We start from the raw sequence: 12,549 nt of genomic DNA, 5'->3' as shown, positions 1-12,549 counted from the left end.
GTGAAAACTTGAAGGGGTTTGTTTCTTTGCGGCGCTGTAGCGGACGAGGTGGTGCAAAGAACGTCGTAGTCGCGAGAGGTTTGCAGAAGAAGTTGGGAAAAGGTGACGTTGCGCAAAGGGAGTGCCCGCGAGTTAACTTAAGTCTGAGGTGCAGGCCGGTGCGCATTGGAGCCTGGTCTGCCTGCGCTCGTTGCAGTGCAGGCTGGCAGTTTATTTCAGGCGGGGCTCAGCTGGCCGCTCGGTCAGGGTCCCACTCGCCGTCTTACAGGGGCCGGCTAATGACGTTAGTGGGGAACACTCACGAGCCCTACGAGCGATGGTCAGGGGTTCTCATCGAATGGAATGCTTCCATCATCAAACTCAAAGACAAACGCCAACCGTCAGCCACTCCAGTTAGATCCAGGGGCACATCACTGTTTGCCCTCTCCTTTGTTTGTTCGAGGCTCTGTATCAGTCATATTTCATCTTACGCCTTGTCATCTCAACCAACAGGATGTATCGACCAACACAAACATGATGAAACGAGTGAGCCCAAGCGGAAATGAGCCGCCACATTTTCCCCCGCGAGCCCCTAGTTATCGTAGGTTCATTCATATTGTACAGGATAAGATGTTGATACACTCTACAATTACATACATGCATTGTCCAATGTCGTTTGTTCATGTCCGCTTCTATGCATTTTTTCATCATCCAAACAAACCCAAGCCAACGCCATGTTTCCCTCTTCTTGTTTGCATGTACAAAGGACATCAAGGAGCTGATGCCGTGGCGGCAACCTCTTCCGATGTCTGATGAGGCTCCCAGTGTTCGTCCTGATCCAGAGGTGGGTCGTCCAGCTCTTGCTCGACGTCCTTGAGATCTCCCTCTCCGAGCACCTTGCGCGACAGCTTCTGCGACTGCGCCATGAGTCGCTTGTTCTGTCGGATGCTCTGGAGATCTGACTGAGTAAAGTCGAGTCTCTCCAGTGTGTCCACCAGCTTCTGCTCAACGAGCGAGCGCACGTGGAAAGCCAGTGCCTGATCGCGGAACATGCCGCTGAAACGGTACGATAGCCAGACATACTGGTTGATAGCCACATGCAGCGACTCGAGCTTGTGGAGATAATCTATCGGCGTGCCTTTGAAGTTTCTGAGGTCAATGTCCAAGCTCTCAAGGGGGATCTCCTTGATGGACAACAAATCTCCACGTCCGTTCTCGGAAATGATGGTGGCGAGAGCTCGCAGGACCTCCATCGAGTTCTCAGCACGCTGCCACACCGGCAAGTGGCAGAGGGTGAGACGATCGTAGATTGTGAGTGGGATGTGCTGGATGGCGTCGGCAATCTCGAGCTTATCTGACGAGATGCCGAGCCTAAAGTTCTTGCTCACCGACGCAAGCTCTCGGATGCGCATCAGGATAAAGGACAGAGGCGTGTCTTTGGGGAAGTATGTTGAAAAACGTTCGACAGCGGCTGCAGGAGGTGTAACATATGCGGCTTCAATATCGTCGACGTTGGATTTGAACGCACGATGCACGTTCTTGAGATCCTGCCGGGCCATGGTGGTAACGTATCCAACCTTGCGGCCGTCGTCAGCCCCATTGTCCGCTTCCGTAGCTTGTCGCGCAGTACGGTATCGTCCAGCTCGGCCGCCAATCTGCTTCATTTCGGGGTATGTGAGGTGTCGGTTCTGGTTGCCGTCAAACTTAGTAACCGAGTCGAGAATAACTCGTCGGATCTCAAGGTTAAGACCCATGCCGATGGCGTCACTGGCAACAATAAAGTCGTAGTCGTTGTTCGGGTCGTTGAAGAGAGCTGCCTGCTGTACGCGCACCTCGGGGGGTAGTGATCCGTAGATGATGGCGCATCTTCGTCCAGTGTGCTTCTCGATTGTCGTCTTCAGGGCGTGCAGGTTCATGCGGCTAAAGGCCACAATAGCATCACCCTTTTCGAGTCGGTTGTAGTCTTCGTCGATGGCCTCGTTCATGGTTTCGAGAGGGCTGAGACGCTCATATCGATGAACGATGCACTCGTCGCCAATGGCTGCGCATATGCTCTGGATGAGTTTGACTGTTCGCTCCTCACCGCAGAGGTGAACCTCCTTAGCCATGACACCCAGCAAGGCTGTTGTCCAACCACTGCCCCGATCAGGATCGGCAATCATCTGAATCTCGTCGATGACGGCAACGTCGTAGGGCTCGTTGACAGGGATCATCTCAACCGTGCAACTCGTAAAGTACGTATCCGTATCCTGTGGTATCCGCACTTCCTCTCCCGTCATCAGCGCACACGGCAGGCCCTTGGCAAGTAAACGCTGGTAGACCTCGTTGGCCAGCAGACGAAGCGGACCCGCATACACTCCTCGCTTGGAGTTCTCCAACGCCTTCAGAGCTCTATACGTCTTGCCCGAGTTGGTCGGTCCGACGTGAAGGTGAATAGTTCGCTGCATCGTCCTCGTAGCGGGGAACCACTCGTACGGGAACCGAAAGTCCAGAAGCCGCTTATGGCTCTCCTCCAAACCCTTGGAGAATCGCTGACGGATGAGAAACGACTGAAACGAGTACTGAAGCTCGTTGCTGAGACCCTTGACATCCTTCAAGATGAAGGCGTCGCGGAGGTTCCAGAACAGCGGGTTTCGGTCTCGTTGCGTGATGTTCTGCTCAGCCATGACAAAAGCCTTTTCCAACACATCCATAAACAGAGCGGCCTGTTTGTCGAGCTCATCCTCCCCGACGCCGGTGACAGAGACGCTGGACATGGAAAACTTCTTGAGGACGCCCTCGAACCGGTTAAAGACTGTCGATCGGAACATGGCATGGCGACCTGTCCCAGGCTTGAACGCTTCCCATTTCATCCTCGGCTTACAACCCTTCCCATGGTTTGTCTAACAAGTGTAAGTCCAAGTTCCTCTGCATCAAGTATGAAAAGGTCAACTCACTTGACTAGGCCGGAAGCCCTTGCCATGTTTTTTCTGATATGGGTTTACAGACGCAGCTAGTAAAGCCTTGAGCTTGCCTCTGCTCATGGGATTTTTCTTGGGAGGCTCTGTCTTGGTCTTGGCCGCATCATCCCAGAGTCTAGGAGTCGTCGAGAGCGACCGTGTTGTTGCTATGTGACATAGTGGAGGCCGCACAACCCCAGGTCGGAGCGGAAATCTCATGACGACGGCCTGACGGATGATCCAAACATGCTCCCTCGAAAGAAGCACTGGAAAACTGTCAGGGGATGCATTCAATCCGTCACCTCGGGCAGATGCGACGAAATTTGCCATCATGAGAAGGCCTTCTCATAAAATTTCCAAAGATTCGGATCATTATTCCGCCGTGATCCGGTTCCAGTTCGTCGAGTGGGGCTTCATGCTGATGACGCTCTGATACCTGCTGTAGCTTGGTTCGAGAGCTTCGGAAGTTGTACATTTTGTTATCGCCAGCATCCATCCCTATTCTCCTTTCAACGCCTTTGATCTTCTGAAACTCTCGCTTCCAGCTCCTGGTTCTTTCAGCAGATTGCCTGTGAATACCCTCCATTCTCGTCGCTTGGGTGGTCCAACAAACCCGCGTCCATCATGGCGTCGTCATCCACTCCAGCAACTCCTCTCCTCTAGTTCGTCCCCCTTCTCGACGGCAAGTAAACAATTCAACTGACCGTCTCTAGTTCGTGCATCGCGCACAACACCACCATCCTCTCCGAGTGCACTACCTCGGCATCCTCGCAGACGTCGTCCCTGGCCTCCCTCATCCTCCCCAAGATCGAGCACACCAACCCTCAGAAGCTCACCTACACGCACGGCCAGCACCAGATCCACTATGTCGCCGAGGCTCCCTCTGAGCACCCCGACTCCCCTTCAGCCGGCGGCCTGACCTTCCTCGTCATCGCCGACTCGTCGCTCGGCCGTAGGGTGCCGTTCGGCTTCCTGTTCGAGATCCGCAAGCGCTTCTTCCAGCAGTTCCACGAGAGCAGCGACTTCTCCGACATGCCCAACTACGGCGCGGCGTCGTTCAACTCGGAGCTCAAGAACCTCATGGTGGACTACGGCACCACCAGCGGCGGCCGCGACGACGCCATCGGCAACGCGCGCCGCGAGATTGACGACGTGAGGGGCATCATGACAAAGAACATTGAGAGCCTCCTCGAGCGCGGCGAGCGCCTGGACCTGCTGGTGGACAAGACGGACCGTCTCGGGGGCAGCGCGCGAGAGTTTCGGGTGCGCAGCCGGGGTCTCAAGCGCAAGATGTGGTGGAAGAATGTCAAGCTCATGGGTCTGCTTGCGCTGGTGGTATTCCTCATCATCATGGCGATTGTCATTGCGGTCAAGAACGGTTCGAATTAAGGCGCGCGCGACATTTTACCTGAGCTTTTGAGCGTTGGGGCCGTTCCTTTGTATTTCCTTTGTTAACAACTTGTATTCCTATGGCGAACTGAGGACAAGATCCGAGGCGAAGGGTGTAATTATGCAACAAGGTCTCTTCTTTTTTGAATCAACTGATACCCAATTTGAATCTCGGCTGTCCTGTTCCCTCTCGTTGAATCGTCTGTGTCCGTCGTGAAGCCGTCTCTATCCAACTCGCCTAGTCTTTCACGTGCTGCTTCTTCCACCCATATCTTAGCCTCAAAATGGATCTCCGTCCAGATATAGTCGGAAACTCTCCAAACTTGGTCGCATGAATGATGCGCCGGGTATCATTGCATATCGCATCGCTTATCGAATACACTCGTCGCTCAATCGTGCTCCATGTCGTCGAATGCAATCATCTCGGCGTCCCTTCCGAGCACACCCTCACAACTTTGGTTTCCTCCTCTCACTCTCCTGGTAAACATATCCTAGCGTAACAGGGTTCTCCATCATCGTCCCAGAAGGAAAAGACACGGGCGCCCGACGGAGCCGGTCGGTGAAGAAGGCTGGGTGCAGAGACGATGCGCAGGGGAGGCTGCTGGGTCTGGGTGCTGAGTTGGGGTGCTGCTGGGTCGCCATGGCGGATTGTGGAGGACAAGAGGTGCCCATGATGGAATATGGTTTTTATCGAAGACGTGAAAAAGGGCGATTGAGAAGAAAGAGTTATTCACATTCTCTAATAATATTGATACTCTGATAGTGTTTACAATAAAATAAGAGGAAGAGATTCGTCGAGGTCACAGCCCCCCCAGTCTTTAACGCTGCATATCCCCCATTCTCCACGTGCCTCGGCGTGCTCGGTCGACACTCCGATCTTCTGTCGCTGTCGAATTCCCGTTCCCACTTTCTGATGATGACATTTTTTCTCTCTCCCTTTCCCCGCATGACTCGGCCCCATCGTTAAGGCGGCTGCTGGTTGACTTGCTCTTTCGGGAGTTAACGCAAGCGGTGCCGACATGGATTTCGTTATCAGGTGAGCATAATTTGCATAATATTGTATTAGTATTGCACAAGTTAGTTGCGGTCAGGGCCTCGGACAAGCTCATACCGAGATTCCGAGATTTCATACATTACTTGATCCAGTAGTACTACGGTTCCAGGCATAAGTAAGGGCCCTCCTTTACGTAGTGTCCCCGCTTTCTAAGTTACTCTATAGTGTAGATATACTATCCACACGGTCATAAGAGAGTTTACATTAATTTCTTATCTTCTTATCAATATGGCCGATGAGTCTGATAAGTGTGATAAGATAAAAAAGGATCTTTAAAGAGCCGCAGATTGTAAGCCATCTACACAGTGGGCTTACAAAAAAGCGGGGCTCGCTTCGTAAAGGAGGGCCCCTATTTATGCCTGGTACCGTAGTAGTAACAGCAGTTCAAAGGTCCATTGCGACCAGGCGTCCCATGTCGGGTTCAGTCTCTTCATATACATACGTGAGCAGATGCTCACGAGTTGCTACCTCCCACCAGCATCACCAAACCAAGACCATCCCACACTTTTCATCATAAACACACAATACACACTAGAATCCCCCATATAATAATTGTCCATAATTCATGCCCATATGCCTATTTCTAATAATACGCGCGCTCACCCAATACCCAACTCAACTCCAGCTGCTGTCCACCAAAAACGCCATGCCAGTCCCCATGTACTGCTAGATCCCCAGCAATAAGATATACAACCACGCAAGAAAACAAAAGAAACTCCCCCATTCATCAACGACGCCACTGATCCGCAGGACTCTCCCGCTCCTCTGCCGGTGGTGTGAACCTCGGCCTATGGTCGTCCTCCCGCGCACGAGGAGCTGTATCCTCCTGTTGGACCTTTTGCTCTTCATCGCCATCCTCAAGGCTAGCTGGGTTAAAGATCTTGTCCACATTGCCGTCCTTCTCAATCCGCTGCATCAAGTCCTGGTCTCCTGCAAAGTAGACGCGTCGGATTGCCTGGACCACCAGATCCATGACAACGAGTGCCACCAGCTGCAGCAAGACAGACGTCCACCACGCAAGGGTGTGCCCAAAGTTGTGGATAAAGGCGTTTCGAACAATGTAGGGACCAATATGCTCTGAATACAACGCCGAGTTGATGAGCATCCAGAAGAACCATCCAGCCACAGAGATAATGCATCCGCCAAACGTGATGATCGTCTTGGTGTGTACTTCAAGGATCCTGGTAATCGTCAGTATGCAATCTCGCCAACTATCAATGAGTACTCACAGGAGCTTAATGTTGATAAACACCACGGCAACGGTAAAGCCAACCATGCCCATGGCAAAGAGACTCGTGTCCTCGTCAAACAGCGTCTTGTCGTACTCGCAAAACGTAAAGTACCAGATGACGAAGCTCCCGGCAACACCCTGCACCATCCACCCAAAGTATTGCGTGAATCTGAATCCGAGGTTCTTCTGGCCAAACGTGTACAGCTCCGGTACCTTCATCAACGTCTCTGCCTTGAGGTCCTTCTCAAAGATACCGAGGAGAATGACCGGCAGCGACGTGAATGCGGCGTTGAAGACAGTCAAACTCCACGATTCGTAGAGCGACGTGCCCGTGTATCCGTTGAAGCGCTGGAAGTGAGCCTGGACGAGGAAGAAGAGGATCTCCTTCCAGAACGTTCCGAGCACGTACTTGCCTGTCCTCATGTAGTTCCAGCGACCATGAACAAAGAGTAGCTTCTGCAGGAATCTGAACTGAGCAATCGAAAAGTCCGAAATACGAGCGGCCTGGAGACCCTCCCGGCCAGAGATACCAATGCCCACATGCGAGGCCTGGATCATACCAATATCGTTCGCTCCGTCTCCGATAGCCAAGGTCATGCACTTGGGAACATATCTTCGGATAGAGCGGACCAAGTTGGTCTTTTGAGAGGGAGAGGCACGGCAGCAGATGACAGAGTCGACACGGACGACGAGGTCGTAGAAGAGAAGGGAAAGGTCGTCGTCGTCGTCAATCTTGGCAAGGGTCTGTCCATCGACAACGACAACCGTGTGAGGAGCCATACCGCGAGAGACATCGTTGAGGGTTACCGTGATAGTGTCCTTCAAGTCGCCAACAGTCGCATCCAGCACGTAGACCTCCGACCAAGGCTTGCAAACGCGGGCAGATTGTCCAATGTTGATAGCCGTCTCACGCTTGTCACCAGTGAGCATCCACACCTTGATGTTTGCCCGACGCAGCTTGTCAATGGTATCCGGAACTCCATCCTGGAGCTTGTCCTCGATGGCTGTCGCTCCGGCCAGCTCAAACTTTTGCTCAATGAGATCTCCAGCAGCTTCGATACGCTCCTGACGATCCACGAGACTCGTTTCAGCCTCCCTATACTGCGCCTTCCACTGTCGGTACGAGTCATCGTCGATGTAGCGGAACGCATACAGAAGAGTTCGCAGACCTTCGCTTGCGAAATCGTCAATATGCTGGAAGCACTTCTCAAACACGGCGCCTTCGCTTGCTGCCACTGATTCATCAATCCTACGATCAACCTCATCAAACGACGGCGCTCGGCCCAGACTCTGCCTCGGGCTCGCCATGTCGACAGATTCCCGAGGCGAGGCCATGTGCTGCTGCGAGTACTGCTTGAAGTCGGTCGAACGTCGACCCAAACTCAGTCTGAGGCCTTCTCGGTTGGAAGACTCGCCTCTTGCGAAACCAAAGCTGTTGCGAGGGCTACCGTAAGGGTCCGAGGCCTGTGTGCTCATGCGTCGCAGGGCCCTATCCTGCTCCGAGATCTTGCGCACGCTCGCTCGGCGGCCAATATCCTTCATCTTTTGCTCGGCAAGATGGTTCAACCTCAAGCGCTGCATGATTACATTGTCGGCACCCTTGCAAAAGACACAGATGCGGCCGTCAGGCATACGGATGATGATGGACATCCTCTTCCGCTTGCTGCTGAACTCAATCACATCCAGGACTTCATACGTCTCTGTCTGAAGATTACCGTCCGCGTCTCGGAACTCGAGCTTGATGGCTTGCGCAGGTCGGTCAATGACCAGGAAACCCAGGTCCTTGGCAGCCTCCACGAGCGCCAACTCATCAGGAGAAGCGGCTTGGTACGCAATATCGCCGTCGTCCGTCCTCTCCGGAAGACAAGTATGGCAAAGGGCAATACACATCAAAAAGTGCTTGGCCTTTCGTGAAAACGTCGAGTTGGGCTTCCTCTGGATGTAGTTGAGCAGGTCCTCCGTCTTCATGTCGGTGTCATCGGCGATATGGACAGAGGATCTCCAGTGGCTGGCTGATCTGGTCGAGAGCGTCCGAGAGGGCTGTGGTCTCTGAAAGCCATTTCCTGCGGCATCGTCGTCGTACTCGCCATCGAAACCCTTGATCTTTGATTGGCCTCGCATCTTAGACTTGCCTTTCTTTGGCCGATCCAACTCTTCAAGCCGCTTGCGCATTGCTTCCTCTTCTCGCTGGATGTCCATGTCATGGAGACAAGCCACACCTGCCACAGACATTTTGCGGAAGCGCATAATGTTCTCCGTCAGAGTTCCCGTCTTGTCCGAAAAGACATAGCTGACCTGTCCCAAGTTCTCGAGGATCGTGGTTGTGTTAGCCACCATGGGTGTGTCAGTGGCCGGGTCGTACATCTCGGCGTCTTGAAGCAACAGAAGCTGCCCCAACTTGATTATTTCGAGACTGATGTAGAGAGACAAGGGAATCAGGGTGTTGAACATGATCAAGAAACCAAAAAAGATCTCCTTCCAGGGAACGCTGGCATTGTAAATGCCAGGTCGCTTGATGTAAAAGGCGATATCCTCAACCCTGTCTTTCCAGAGGTAGTAGCCGATTGTCAGGCCCATGGTGAGCATGAGGACAATGAAAATCTGAACCAGAATCATCTTATTGATGACCGACTGCATGGCGGGCTTCTTGGCTTTGACGTTCTTGTTGGCATTCATGCGAATCTTGCACTCCTCGCCGGTGTTGACAACAATACCAATGGCCTCGACGGTGTTGCGGAGGGTAGATCCACGGAAGACAATGTTGCTGTGCGATGTAGGAAGGGTCTCGCCGTCGATGGTAACCCGGCCCTCGTAGGTGTAGAGGTCCAGGTTGGGGTTCTCAGAAACCACAGTAGCCTGGGTTGAGCGCAGTCCCTCCATCGTACTGCAGCGCTCGGCCAGCAAGGAACAAGCCTGCTTGCTCTTGAGGTTGGTCTCACCATCAAGAGCCATAGTGTCAATGTAGGCAATGCCATTGGGGCCCGTGGCGTGCAAAAGAATGATATCAGCAGGCACAGGGTCGTCTCGGCGGAGGCGAATAACATCGCCGACACGGACATTCTGCCACTGAACCGACGTCCACTCGCCGTCGTTGCTAGTCTTCGCTGTGCTGACCGTGCCGGTTTCAATGTCTTCAAGCATGTGTTCCTCGCCGTTTTCAGGTTGCCTTTCCTTCTTTTTCTCCTCATCTTCTCGGCATGCCTGACTCGACCCTTTTCACCAACACGGTCGCCCAGAATCCAAGCCTCGCTGCGGTTCTCGACACGATCAAGGATATATCGCCTGTAGTCGTCATAACCTTCCTTAAGCATACTGAATGCGACAAACACGCCGAGAGGAGCAATTGTAGTCCAGCGACCAACAGTACTGAGACCAGGAATCATCTGAATAGTACCAACAACCAAGAAGTAAAAGTTTCCGAGCTTGCTGAACTGAAAGATGAGCTGCTTCGGGACAAAATCATAGACAGTATAGCGACTGGAGCGGATAAAGTTGCTGACATAAGGTTTCCCAGAGCGCTCGTCGGTAAGCCCTTCTGGCTTCCGGTGATCGGGGTTGAGAGGGATATGGCGGCCATCTGGTAGAGGCTCCAGAGGCTTTTGACGGAGTATCGTCTCGAGAATAACCTTTTGGTGGAATTCGCCGAGCTGCTTGCGCGCGCGATCCTTCCAGGTGGGCTTCGCCTTGGGTCCCAACTTCCTCTGGCGCCTCTCATGGAGGTACTTTTTGATGTCATCTCGAACCGACGACTTCGTATTAGTCGTCTCGTTAAAGTTCAAGCTGGCCTTGTCGGCGGGCGAGGTAAGAGACTTGTCGGTCCGGTCCATCGAGTACTGCGGGACGCGCGGCAGGTCGCTGGACAGCTCAGTTCTAGATGGGATCGGCTGCAACTCGTAAGGGTCGCCGGTCCTCGCTCGCGGACCTTCGTTATCAGGGCGGCGGGGGCCAGACCTCACGTAGGAATCGGTAGAGGTGCGCTGAGATGGGTCATTGTTGGGGTCGGTATGGGAGCGGCGCGAGTTTCGAGGTCGGGAGAAGTTTGTCGAGGTTCGAGGATAGCGCTCCTCGAGGGCGGCTAGATCGCGAGCTGCCTCATCGCTAGGGTCGTCGGGGTCGTTTCGCGAGTGAGACAGCCGCCGCCCAGGATCGTTTCTGCGGCTGGGAGCCATGTTAAGGTCGCTAGATCAGCGACATCTGGAATGAAAGTGGATGCGGAGGATGAGGTCGTGGACGCGCCGGGTCTGAAGCCAAGGTTGTCAGATGAGCACACAGCTACACCACGCAAAGCAGGCGGAGGCGGGAGGAAGATCAAAGGGAGAAGGAAGAGGACCGTGACGAGATGTCAAGTCGAGGTTGGGATACGGACCCAGAGGGAGGTTGACAGCCCGATTGTACTGTACGGAGCGGAGGACGGGACGTACGCACCACGAGCTTTAGATTAGCAGGTACGGGGATGACAAGCTCAATGGTCAGTGCAATCCATGCGCCGGCTCGATACGGATGGCTCCCTCGTAATTTCACCTCCACTTGACACTTTAAGCATGGAGGATAGGATATCCTTGATTGATAGATTGATTAAGCATTACCCAAGTATCCGGGTAGAACAAAGGACGCGACGACTTCAAGACACCTCCTTTTGCCCCCTTCGTTTCCCCTCAGAGCATGCTTCCCTCGAGCGAGGCGCAGCAGAGACAACCCGTCATCCAACAACGCATCCATCGGGCTCCCGGGGGCTTATTGACAGCCGCTAGACATGCGTCATGCCCCCGACATCACACAGAGGCCACTCTATTGGCGGTGATGGGTCTTGATGGTCGCTAAATTACACCTTATTTTTCTCGCTACCCAAAAATAAGCTCTGGCCCAGTTTCAACTTGATAGAGGCTACACGACATGATTGAGACTTGAGCAGCAAGACAATGGCATAAAGAAGCTTGACAAACTCGTCTTGATGGCAATATTAGCGCCTACCGCCTTCACAGTCGACCATTGTCGCCTAGGCAATCTCTCGCAGCCTGAATCGCCAGCGCTGACCAACGCTCTTGCACATCTCTCGCACGTGTAACCCCAAGGCTTGTCTGCGCCTCGAAATCCACGCAATCAATCCGCCAGCCACCGTGCCCGAATCCTCCTCTGTCCCCCCTTTGTCTGACCCAAGCCCGAAAAAGAAAAAATTAAAGCCAATCCGTAAAAACAGTTCCCAGCCAACGGGGGGCTCCATCTGGATTGGACTCCGTAATCCGTTCCTAGATGCCCAGCCCTCGGCGACACGCCGCGCTCCACAATCCCGGCCTCTTGCACGGCCCGCGGGCACCGAAAACTCGAAGCCGTGTCCTACCATTCATTTGTGTCTCGTCGCCAATCGATCAAGCTCGTGTTGACCCTGAAACCGGAAATGGGAACCAGTTGTCACGGTTTCTTCTTTCTGAAACTCATAGCCTGACGCCTTGGAACATGGTCAGCCATAGAGGCTCAACTACCTATAGATATAGATGCTCAACTCTTCGCTTTTGACCGTGCTACCCACAACCAAACAGCCGAGACACACTTCTCAGCTTCCATTTCTTACCTAGCACGCTCAACCGCTTCCACACAAACCACATGTTTCTACTCCGTACCTACCGAAATGCCATCCTCGTAACTACGCACTACGCAAACCCACGGCCCAGTCCTCTCAGAACACTGTGCGCCCGTTGTCTGCCGATCGCGCCATCACTCAAGGCTGCGCCTCGTAGCATTTGACGTCGTCCCTCTCTTAACTAAGTACGATATCAGTTCCGAGCAATCCGATGGTGCAAGCGCCCCAAGAGTGACGGTGAACGCGGTCAAGAGCTCAGAGCAACGCCACGACGACGTCGTCACCACTTCAGTCAACACACAACACATCACACGGACAGCATAGGAAGCATTCAAGTGAACATGAAACCCATTTTTAATAACCAACTAGTTCCACCCTC

At 53.4% G+C, this 12,549-nt stretch overlaps 3 protein-coding genes across 3 annotated transcripts; 1 reads left to right on the top strand and 2 right to left on the bottom strand.

The window, feature by feature from the left end:
• Positions 1–749: 749 nt before the first annotated feature.
• Positions 750–3,393, bottom strand: MRS44_009898 (uncharacterized protein; the record flags this gene model as incomplete). The annotated part of the gene is made up of 3 exons (XM_065620338.1): positions 750–2,861; positions 2,916–3,054; positions 3,221–3,393. 3 exons carry the CDS (start codon positions 3,391–3,393, stop codon positions 750–752), a joined length of 2,424 nt encoding a protein of 807 aa, XP_065476111.1.
• Positions 3,394–3,542: 149 nt separating this feature from the next.
• On the top strand, positions 3,543–4,307 carry MRS44_009897 (uncharacterized protein; the record flags this gene model as incomplete). The annotated part of the gene is made up of 2 exons (XM_046270014.2): positions 3,543–3,580; positions 3,632–4,307. 2 exons carry the CDS (start codon positions 3,543–3,545, stop codon positions 4,305–4,307), a joined length of 714 nt encoding a protein of 237 aa, XP_046131671.1.
• A 1,781-nt stretch (positions 4,308–6,088) lies between these two features.
• Positions 6,089–10,761, bottom strand: MRS44_009896 (uncharacterized protein; the record flags this gene model as incomplete). Its single annotated transcript, XM_065620337.1, has 3 exons — positions 6,089–6,542; positions 6,591–9,739; positions 9,799–10,761. The coding sequence occupies 3 exons, from the start codon at positions 10,759–10,761 to the stop codon at positions 6,089–6,091; spliced, it is 4,566 nt and encodes a 1,521-aa protein (XP_065476110.1).
• Positions 10,762–12,549: the final 1,788 nt, after the last annotated feature.

This window comes from Fusarium solani (genome assembly GCF_023522795.1).
Source record: "Fusarium solani strain SB1 chromosome Unknown bctg00000006, whole genome shotgun sequence".
Taxonomy (NCBI): Eukaryota; Fungi; Ascomycota; class Sordariomycetes; order Hypocreales; family Nectriaceae; genus Fusarium; species Fusarium solani.
This window is presented reverse-complemented; position numbering and strand designations above follow the sequence as displayed.